This window comes from Physella acuta, unplaced genomic scaffold, assembly GCF_028476545.2.
Source record: "Physella acuta isolate Inbredline_101_S28 unplaced genomic scaffold, ASM2847654v3 ptg000054l, whole genome shotgun sequence".
In the NCBI taxonomy this organism is placed as follows: domain Eukaryota; kingdom Metazoa; phylum Mollusca; class Gastropoda; family Physidae; genus Physella; species Physella acuta.
The window spans coordinates 508,254-520,580 of record NW_026731574.1 but is presented as its reverse complement, the minus strand read 5'-3'; the positions used below and the strand labels follow the sequence as shown (position 1 = coordinate 520,580).

The 12,327-nt window shown below is 41.3% G+C and overlaps 1 protein-coding gene across 7 annotated transcripts in view; it reads right to left on the bottom strand.

Moving 5' to 3' along the window:
• The window catches only part of LOC131946876 (protein capicua homolog), a 58,556-nt gene that overhangs the window by 20,968 nt on the left and 25,261 nt on the right, over positions 1 to 12,327 (bottom strand). For all 7 annotated transcript variants that reach the window (XM_059307862.1, XM_059307880.1, XM_059307871.1 and 4 more), the window contains exons 10-14: positions 10,470 to 10,609; positions 10,022 to 10,196; positions 9,744 to 9,918; positions 2,287 to 2,429; positions 1,352 to 1,705 (exon numbers count right to left, since the gene is read on the bottom strand). In XM_059307862.1, coding sequence (XP_059163845.1) covers positions 1,352 to 1,705; positions 2,287 to 2,429; positions 9,744 to 9,918; positions 10,022 to 10,196; positions 10,470 to 10,609 — 987 coding nt within the window. The remainder of the gene's footprint in view (positions 1 to 1,351; positions 1,706 to 2,286; positions 2,430 to 9,743; positions 9,919 to 10,021; positions 10,197 to 10,469; positions 10,610 to 12,327) is intronic.

The window sequence follows — 12,327 nt, the reverse complement described above, 5'->3', positions numbered from 1 at the left end:
GACTTACATGGAACACATCAATAGACTAGACTGACTTACATGTAACACATCAATAGACTAGACTGACTTACATGTAACACATCAATAGACTAGACTGACTTACATGTAACACATCAATAGACTAGACTGACTTACCTGGAACACATCAATAGACTAGACTGACTTACATGTAACACATCAATAGACTAGACTGACTTACATGTAACACATCAATAGACTAGACTGACTTACATGTAACACATCAATAGACTAGACTGACTTACATGTAACACATCAATAGACTAGACTGACTTACCTGGAACACATCAATAGACTAGACTGACTTACATGTAACACATCAATAGACTAGACTGACTTACCTGGAACACATCAATAGACTAGATTGACTTACATGTAACACATCAATAGACTAGACTGACTTACCTGTAACACATCAATAGACTAGACTGACTTACCTGGAACACATCAATAGACTAGACTGACTTACATGTAACACATCAATAGACTAGACTGACTTACCTGGAACACATCAATAGACTAGATTGACTTACATGTAACACATCAATAGACTAGACTGAATTACCTGTAACACATCAATAGACTAGACTGACTTACCTGGAACACATCAATAGACTAGACTGACTTACATGTAACACATCAATAGACTAGACTGACTTACATGTAACACATCAATAGACTAGACTGACTTACCTGGAACACATCAATAGACTAGACTGACTTACATGTAACACATCAATAGACTAGACTGACTTACCTGTAACACATCAATAGACTAGACTGACTTACATGTAACACATCAATAGACTAGACTGACTTACATGTAACACATCAATAGACTAGACTGACTTACATGTAACACATCAATAGACTAGACTGACTTACATGTAACACATCAATAGACTAGACTGACTTACATGTAACACATCAATAGACTAGACTGACTTACATGTAACACATCAATAGACTAGACTGACTTACATGGAACACATCAATAGACTAGACTGACTTACATGTAACACATCAATAGACTAGACTGACTTACATGTAACACATCAATAGACTAGACTGACTTACATGTAACACATCAATAGACTAGACTGACTTACCTGGAACACATCAATAGACTAGACTGACTTACATGTAACACATCAATAGACTAGACTGACTTACATGTAACACATCAATAGACTAGACTGACTTACCTGGAACACATCAATAGACTAGACTGACTTACCTGGAACACATCAATAGACTAGACTGACTTACATGTAACACATCAATAGACTAGACTGACTTACATGTAACACATCAATAGACTAGACTGACTTACCTGGAACACATCCCCTTTGGGCTGGAAGCCTGAGCCAGTACTGGATGGGCGTGGCAGTGCTAGAGCCTCCTTATTGGCTGATTGGAGAGAGGGCATCTCTGGCTGGTTGGTGTATACACCGCTGCTGGTTGCTGGAGGGTTGGCATAGCTGTTGGTTGCTGGAGGGTTGGCATAGCCAGACGATGACGTGGGGTTGGTGTAGTTGGTGGTTGCAGCAGGGTTGCTGACATAGCTGGTGGTCACCACAGGGTTGCTGACATAGCTGGTGGTCACCACAGGGTTGCTGAAGCTGCTGCTGTAGCTGCCTGAGGTGGGCTTGATGGGCTTTGGGTGCAGCAGATCTGCCTGGGTCACCTACAGACAGACAGATCAACAACAGCAAGTCAATCATTCAATCAAGTCAATCATTCAATCAAGCAGTGAAAAAAAACAATTTGTAAGATGACTGGCTTCTACAAAACTAAATTAGATCTGTGTTCATCTAGCTCTATTGAATGTTAGAAACTACAAATTTTGGCTTCCAAGTTTGTACCTCATTTAACGAGATATTACCAGACCATGAAAAAAATATAGGAAATTTTTTCGGACTGGTAATCAATGTTTTATCATAGCTCAAGCAGTCTTACATTATTGTATTCATCACTTGTCAATAATGTAAAGCAGCTAATATTTTTTAAAAAATAAGTTTATGTTACTCTAAAATAACAATACATGTCATGTCTAATTGTCATTTAATGTTTCCCCAATAAAATTTACATCTGCAGAACAAACAGGAGAAAATGAATTTGGCGCAGGAAAGTTGCAGCTCAAATACAAAAATTGGATTTCTGCTCAAGTCGGAAAAATCACATCCCTGATATTAAAATACATTTTTTTTAAAAAAAAAAGGAGCAAATAGGAAGTTAAAGATGTGAAGGCAGATGAAATGACCAAACCTGTTTCATGACAGGTGAGAACCTTTGCTGGGGAAAAGCCTTGTTCTCTATTAGTCCCTCGTCCTCGTTGTCACTCTCCGTGGCTGAATCAGAGACTTGTTCAGCGCATTTCAGATCAATGTCACCTGGCTGGCTGGTCTCTTCTGTTCAAACACACAACTTTAGTTACACACAGGGAGTCTAGACTTCAACACACAACTTTAGTTACACACAGGAAGTCTAGACTTCAACACACAACTTTTGTTACACACAGGAAGTCTAGACTTCAACACACAACTTTTGTTACACACAGGAAGTCTAGACTTCAACACACAACTTTAGTTACACACAGGAAGTCTAGACTTCAACACACAACTTTAGCTACACACAGGGAGTCTAGACATCAACACACAACTTTAGTTACACACAGGAAGTCTAGACTTCAACACACAACTTTAGTTACACACAGACTTCAACACACAACTTTAGTTACACACAGGGAGTCTAGACTTCAACACACAACTTTAGTTACACACAGGGTGTCTAGACTTCAACACACAACTTTAGTTACACACAGGGAGTCTAGACTTCAACACACAACTTTAGCTACACACAGGGTGTCTAGACTTCAACACACAACTTTAGCTACACACAGGGAGTCTAGACTTCAACACACAACTTTAGTTACACACAGGAAGTCTAGACTTCAACACACAACTTTAGTTACACACAGGAAGTCTAGACTTCAACACACAACTTTAGTTACACACAGGAAGTCTAGACTTCAACACACAACTTTAGCTACACACAGGGAGTCTAGACATCAACACACAACTTTAGTTACACACAGGGAGTCTAGACTTCAACACACAACTTTAGTTACACACAGGAAGTCTAGACTTCAACACACAACTTTAGTTACACACAGACTTCAACACACAACTTTAGTTACACACAGGGAGTCTAGACTTCAACACACAACTTTAGTTACACACAGGGTGTCTAGACTTCAACACACAACTTTAGTTACACACAGGGAGTCTAGACTTCAACACACAACTTTAGCTACACACAGGGTGTCTAGACTTCAACACACAACTTTAGCTACACACAGGGAGTCTAGACATCAACACACAACTTTAGTTACACACAGGGAGTCTAGACTTCAACACACAACTTTAGTTACACACAGGAAGTCTAGACTTCAACACACAACTTTAGTTACACACAGACTTCAACACACAACTTTAGTTACACACAGACTTCAACACACAACTTTAGTTACACACAGACTTCAACACACAACTTTAGTTACACACAGACTTCAACACACAACTTTAGTTACACACAGGGGGTCTAGACTTCAACACACAACTTTAGTTACACACAGGGAGTCTAGACATCAACACACAACTTTAGCTACACACAGGGTGTCTAGACTTCAACACACAACTTTAGTTACACACAGACTTCAACACACAACTTTAGTTACACACAGGGAGTCTAGACTTCAACACACAACTTTAGTTACACACAGGAAGTCTAGACTTCAACACACAACTTTAGTTACACACAGGAAGTCTAGACATCAACACACAACTTTAGCTACACACAGGGAGTCTAGACATCAACACACAACTTTAGTTACACACAGGGAGTCTAGACTTCAACACACAACTTTAGTTACACACAGGGAGTCTAGACATCAACACACAACTTTAGTTACACACAGGGAGTCTAGACATCAACACACAACTTTAGTTACACACAGGGAGTCTAGACTTCAACACACAACTTTAGTTACACACAGGGAGTCTAGACTTCAACACACAACTTTAGTTACACACAGGAAGTCTAGACTTCAACACACAACTTTAGTTACACACAGGGAGTCTAGACTTCAACACACAACTTTAGTTACACACAGGAAGTCTAGACTTCAACACACAACTTTAGTTACACACAGGGAGTCTAGACATCAACACACAACTTTAGTTACACACAGGGAGTCTAGACTTCAACACACAACTTTAGCTACACACAGGGAGTCTAGACATCAACACACAACTTTAGTTACACACAGGAAGTCTAGACTTCAACACACAACTTTAGTTACACACAGGGTGTCTAGACTTCAACACACAACTTTAGTTACACACAGGAAGTCTAGACTTCAACACACAACTTTAGTTACACACAGGAAGTCTAGACTTCAACACACAACTTTAGCTACACACAGGGAGTCTAGACATCAACACACAACTTTAGTTACACACAGGAAGTCTAGACTTCAACACACAACTTTAGTTACACACAGGAAGTCTAGACATCAACACACAACTTTAGTTACACACAGGAAGTCTAGACTTCAACACACAACTTTAGTTACACACAGGAAGTCTAGACTTCAACACACAACTTTAGCTACACACAGGGAGTCTAGACATCAACACACAACTTTAGTTACACACAGGAAGTCTAGACTTCAACACACAACTTTAGTTACACACAGGAAGTCTAGACATCAACACACAACTTTAGCTACACACAGGGAGTCTAGACATCAACACACAACTTTAGTTACACACAGGGAGTCTAGACATCAACACACAACTTTAGTTACACACAGGAAGTCTAGACTTCAACACACAACTTTAGTTACACACAGGGTGTCTAGACTTCAACACACAACTTTAGTTACACACAGGAAGTCTAGACTTCAACACACAACTTTAGTTACACACAGGAAGTCTAGACTTCAACACACAACTTTAGCTACACACAGGGAGTCTAGACATCAACACACAACTTTAGTTACACACAGGAAGTCTAGACTTCAACACACAACTTTAGTTACACACAGGAAGTCTAGACTTCAACACACAACTTTAGTTACACACAGGAAGTCTAGACTTCAACACACAACTTTAGTTACACACAGGAAGTCTAGACTTCAACACACAACTTTAGTTACACACAGGGAGTCTAGACTTCAACACACAACTTTAGTTACACACAGGAAGTCTAGACTTCAACACACAACTTTAGTTACACACAGGGAGTCTAGACATCAACACACAACTTTAGTTACACACAGACTTCAACACACAACTTTAGTTACACACAGGAAGTCTAGACTTCAACACACAACTTTAGTTACACACAGGGAGTCTAGACTTCAACACACAACTTTAGTTACACACAGGAAGTCTAGACTTCAACACACAACTTTAGTTACACACAGGGAGTCTAGACTTCAACACACAACTTTAGTTACACACAGGAAGTCTAGACTTCAACACACAACTTTAGTTACACACAGGAAGTCTAGACTTCAACACACAACTTTAGTTACACACAGGGAGTCTAGACTTCAACACACAACTTTAGCTACACACAGGGAGTCTAGACAAAAACACACAACTTTAGTTACACACAGGGAGTCTAGACTTCAACACACAACTTTAGTTACACACAGGAAGTCTAGACTTCAACACACAACTTTAGCTACACACAGGGAGTCTAGACTTCAACACACAACTTTAGTTACACACAGGGAGTCTAGACAAAAACACACAACTTTAGTTACACACAGGGAGTCTAGACTTCAACACACAACTTTAGTTACACACAGGGAGTCTAGACATCAACACACAACTTTAGTTACACACAGGGAGTCTAGACATCAACACACAACTTTAGTTACACACAGGGAGTCTAGACATCAACACACAACTTTAGTTACACACAGGGAGTCTAGACATCAACACACAACTTTAGTTACACACAGGGAGTCTAGACTTCAACACACAACTTTAGTTACACACAGGAAGTCTAGACATCAACACACAACTTTAGTTACACACAGGGAGTCTAGACTTCAACACACAACTTTAGTTACACACAGGGAGTCTAGACATCAACACACAACTTTAGTTACACACAGGGAGTCTAGACTTCAACACACAACTTTAGTTACACACAGGGAGTCTAGACATCAACACACAACTTTAGTTACACACAGGGAGTCTAGACTTCAACACACAACTTTAGTTACACACAGGAAGTCTAGACTTCAACACACAACTTTAGTTACACACAGGAAGTCTAGACTTCAACACACAACTTTAGTTACACACAGGAAGTCTAGACTTCAACACACAACTTTAGTTACACACAGGGGGTCTAGACTTCAACACACAACTTTAGTTACACACAGGGAGTCTAGACTTCAACACACAACTTTAGTTACACACAGGAAGTCTAGACTTCAACACACAACTTTAGTTACACACAGGGAGTCTAGACTTCAACACACAACTTTAGCTACACAGGGAGTCTAGACTTCAACACACAACTTTAGTTACACACAGGAAGTCTAGACTTCAACACACAACTTTAGTTACACACAGGGAGTCTAGACATCAACACACAACTTTAGTTACACACAGGGAGTCTAGACTTCAACACACAACTTTAGTTACACACAGGAAGTCTAGACTTCAACACACAACTTTAGTTACACACAGGGAGTCTAGACTTCAACACACAACTTTAGTTACACACAGGAAGTCTAGACTTCAACACACAACTTTAGTTACACACAGGGAGTCTAGACATCAACACACAACTTTAGTTACACACAGGGAGTCTAGACTTCAACACACAACTTTAGTTACACACAGGAAGTCTAGACTTCAACACACAACTTTAGTTACACACAGGGAGTCTAGACTTCAACACACAACTTTAGTTACACACAGGAAGTCTAGACTTCAACACACAACTTTAGTTACACACAGGAAGTCTAGACTTCAACACACAACTTTAGTTACACACAGGGAGTCTAGACTTCAACACACAACTTTAGTTACACACAGGAAGTCTAGACTTCAACACACAACTTTAGTTACACACAGGAAGTCTAGACTTCAACACACAACTTTAGTTACACACAGGGAGTCTAGACTTCAACACACAACTTTAGTTACACACAGGAAGTCTAGACTTCAACACACAACTTTAGTTACACACAGGAAGTCTAGACTTCAACACACAACTTTAGTTACACACAGGAAGTCTAGACTTCAACACACAACTTTAGTTACACACAGGGAGTCTAGACTTCAACACACAACTTTAGTTACACACAGGAAGTCTAGACTTCAACACACAACTTTAGCTACACACAGGAAGTCTAGACTTCAACACACAACTTTAGCTACACACAGGAAGTCTAGACTTCAACACACAACTTTAGTTACACACAGGGAGTCTAGACTTCAACACACAACTTTAGTTACACACAGGAAGTCTAGACTTCAACACACAACTTTAGCTACACACAGGAAGTCTAGACTTCAACACACAACTTTAGTTACACACAGGGAGTCTAGACTTCAACACACAACTTTAGCTACACACAGGAAGTCTAGACTTCAACACACAACTTTAGTTACACACAGGGAGTCTAGACTTCAACACACAACTTTAGTTACACACAGGAAGTCTAGACTTCAACACACAACTTTAGTTACACACAGGAAGTCTAGACTTCAACACACAACTTTAGTTACACACAGGAAGTCTAGACTTCAACACACAACTTTAGTTACACACAGGGAGTCTAGACATCAACACACAACTTTAGTTACACACAGGAAGTCTAGACATCAACACACAACTTTAGTTACACACAGGGAGTCTAGACTTCAACACACAACTTTAGTTACACACAGGAAGTCTAGACTTCAACACACAACTTTAGTTACACACAGGAAGTCTAGACTTCAACACACAACTTTAGTTACACACAGGAAGTCTAGACTTCAACACACAACTTTAGTTACACACAGGAAGTCTAGACTTCAACACACAACTTTAGTTACACACAGGGAGTCTAGACTTCAACACACAACTTTAGTTACACACAGGAAGTCTAGACTTCAACACACAACTTTAGTTACACACAGGAAGTCTAGACTTCAACACACAACTTTAGCTACACACAGGGAGTCTAGACTTCAACACACAACTTTAGTTACACACAGGGAGTCTAGACATCAACACACAACTTTAGTTACACACAGGAAGTCTAGACTTCAACACACAACTTTAGTTACACACAGGAAGTCTAGACTTCAACACACAACTTTAGCTACACACAGGGAGTCTAGACTTCAACACACAACTTTAGTTACACACAGGAAGTCTAGACTTCAACACACAACTTTAGTTACACACAGGGAGTCTAGACTTCAACACACAACTTTAGTTACACACAGGAAGTCTAGACTTCAACACACAACTTTAGTTACACACAGGAAGTCTAGACTTCAACACACAACTTTAGCTACACACAGGGAGTCTAGACTTCAACACACAACTTTAGTTACACACAGGAAGTCTAGACTTCAACACACAACTTTAGTTACACACAGGAAGTCTAGACTTCAACACACAACTTTAGTTACACACAGGAAGTCTAGACTTCAACACACAACTTTAGTTACACACAGGAAATCTAAACTTCAACATACACAGTAAACATACAGGAAGTCTAGAAATTAACAGTACACAATGTGCATAAATCAGAGCAAAGATAGGTTGTATTAGCAGACTAATGCATCAAAGGCTATCATTGAGAAAAATGATGAAAAGTTTTGTGAGAGAAATGTTAGGTAAGAAAGCAGAGGTCATCATGCTGACCTTCACAGATGACCATCTTAGTTTTGTGAGAGAAATGTTAGGTAAGAAAGCAGAGGTCATCATGCTGACCTTCACAGATGACCATCTTAGTTTTGTGAGAGAAATGTTAGGTAAGAAAGCAGAGGTCATCATGCTGACCTTCACAGATGACCATCTTAGTTTTGTGAGAGAAATGTTAGGTAAGAAAGCAGAGGTCATCATGCTGACCTTCACAGATGACCATCTTAGTTTTGTGAGAGAAATGTTAGGTAAGAAAGCAGAGGTCATCATGCTGACCTTCACAGATGACCATCTTAGTTTTGTGAGAGAAATGTTAGGTAAGAAAGCAGAGGTCATCATGCTGACCTTCTTCACAGATGACCATCTTGGTTTTGTGAGAGAAATGTTAGGTAAGAAAGCAGAGGTCATCATGCTGACCTTCTTCACAGATGACCATCTTGGTTTTGTGAGAGAAATGTTAGGTAAGAAAGCAGAGGTCATCATGCTGACCTTCTTCACAGATGACCATCTTAGTTTTGTGAGAGAAATGTTAGGTAAGAAAGTAGAGGTCATCATGCTGACCTTCACAGATGACCATCTTGGTTTTGTGAGAGAAATGTTAGGTAAGAAAGCAGAGGTCATCATGCTGACCTTCACAGATGACCATCTTAGTTTTGTGAGAGAAATGTTAGGTAAGAAACAGAGGTCATCATGCTGACCTTCTTCACAGATGACCATCTTAGTTTTGTGAGAGAAATGTTAGGTAAGAAAGCAGAGGTCATCATGCTGACCTTCTTCACAGATGACCATCTTGGAATCATCATCACTGTCCTCCTCCTCATTCTTGAGAGATGTCCGTCGTGATGACGGTGGCGTCACATGGTTGGACGGTGGCGTCACATGGTTGGTCTGTGGGGCCGTGATCTGAGGGCGGGTGTCTTTTCTTTTGTCCTTGACACTTGAACTCTGTTGGACATCAGTACAGAACATTTGAACCAATGTATAATCTTGTTGAACACTTCTCTAAAAGTATCTGAAATGAATATCACCTCCACTGGCTACAACTCACCACAGGCACAAAAGGTACAAAGGCACTGCTGGCATCTTCATCCCTGGGAACAGCTGACAGGCTGTGAGGTCGTTGTCGTGGCAACAGGATAGGTTCATCAAACACTGGGTCCTCCAGGCTCGGCTGTTTGGTCCGGGGGAGAGGTTCAGTGGGTGTGGCAGGTTCACTGGGTACACTAAACATAAATGACAAGTTTTATCAGGGGGTGTGGCAGGTTCACTGGGTACACTAAACATAAATGACAAGTTTTATCAGGGGGTGTGGCAGGTTCACTGGGTACACTAAACATAAATGACAAGTTTTATCAGGGGGTGTGGCAGGTTCACTAAACACAAATGACAAGTTTTAACCAAAAAAAAGACGGCAAGTCTTATAAATGTGACTTTTCATGATTCTAACAAAAAAAAAATGCAGGTCAGTAAAAACCTTGTAGGTCCCCATTACCTACCCTAAGAGGTCAATATCCTCGGTAGAACTGAGTCTGCTGTCATGTTGCTTGTTTAGTGTGGCTGCTATAGTGCCAGACCTCTTGCGGTCCTTGCTGCACCACTTCCAGTCTGGATGGGCTTTAAAATGGGCTTCCTTGACCTGTGTAAGAACAACAACAGAAATTGCTAAATAAAAAATCCATACAACCCCAAGTGTACAGTGGCCATCCATACAACCTCCAGTGTACAGTGGCCATCCATACAACCCCAAGTGTACAGTGGCCATACATACAACCCCAAGTGTACAGTGGCCATCTATACAACCCCAAGTGTACAGTGGCCATACATACAACCCCAAACTACAGTGGCCATACATACAACCCCAAGTGTACAGTGGCCATACATACAACCCCAAGTGTACAGTGGCCATACATACAACCCCAAGTGTACAGTGGCCATCTATACAACCCCAAGTGTACAGTGGCCATACATACAACCCCAAACTACAGTGGCCATACATACAACCCCAAGTGTACAGTGGCCATACATACAACCCCAAACTACAGTGGCCATACATACAACCCCAAGTGTACAGTGGCCATCTATACAACCCCAAGTGTACAGTGGCCATCCATACAACCCCAAGTGTACAGTGGCCATACATACAACCCCAAGTGTACAGTGGCCATACATACAACCCCAAGTGTACAGTGGCCATCCATACAACCCCAAGTGTACAGTGGCCATACATACAACCCCAAACTACAGTGGCCATACATACAACCCCAAGTGTACAGTGGCCATACATACAACCCCAAGTGTACAGTGGCCATCCATACAACCCCAAGTGTACAGTGGCCATACATACAACCCCAAGTGTACAGTGGCCATACATACAACCCCAAGTGTACAGTGGCCATCCATACAACCTCCAGTGTACAGTGGCCATACATACAACCCCAAACTACAGTGGCCATCCATACAACCCCAAGTGTACAGTGGCCATACATACAACCCCAAACTACAGTGGCCATACATACAACCCCAAGTGTACAGTGGCCATACATACAACCCCAAGTGTACAGTGGCCATACATACAACCCCAAGTGTACAGTGGCCATACATACAACCCCAAACTACAGTGGCCATCCATACAACCCCAAACTACAGTGGCCATACATACAACCCCAAGTGTACAGTGGCCATCTATACAACCCCAAGTGTACAGTGGCCATCCATACAACCCCAAGTGTACAGTGGCCATCCATACAACCCCAAACTACAGTGGCCATACATACAAGTTACAACCCCAAGTGTACAGTGGCCATACATACGACCCCAAGTGTACAGTGGCCATCCATACAACCCCAAACTACAGTGGCCATACATACAACCTCAAGTGTACAGTGGCCATACATACAACCCCAAACTACAGTGGCCATCCATACAACCCCAAACTACAGTGGCCATACATACAACCTCAAGTGTACAGTGGCCATACATACAACCCCAAACTACAGTGGCCATACATACGACCCCTAGTGTACAGTGGCCATCCATACAACCCCAAACTACAGTGGCCATACATACAACCCCAAGTGTACAGTGGCCATACATACAACCCCAAGTGTACAGTGGCCATCTATACAACCCCAAGTGTACAGTGGCCATCCATACAACCCCAAACTACAGTGGCCATACATACAACCCCAAACTACAGTGGCCATACATACAACCCCAAGTGTACAGTGGCCATACATACAACCTCAAGTGTACAGTGGCCATACATACAACCCCAAACTACAGTGGCCATACATACGACCCCTAGTGTACAGTGGCCATCCATACAACCCCAAACTACAGTGGCCATACATACAA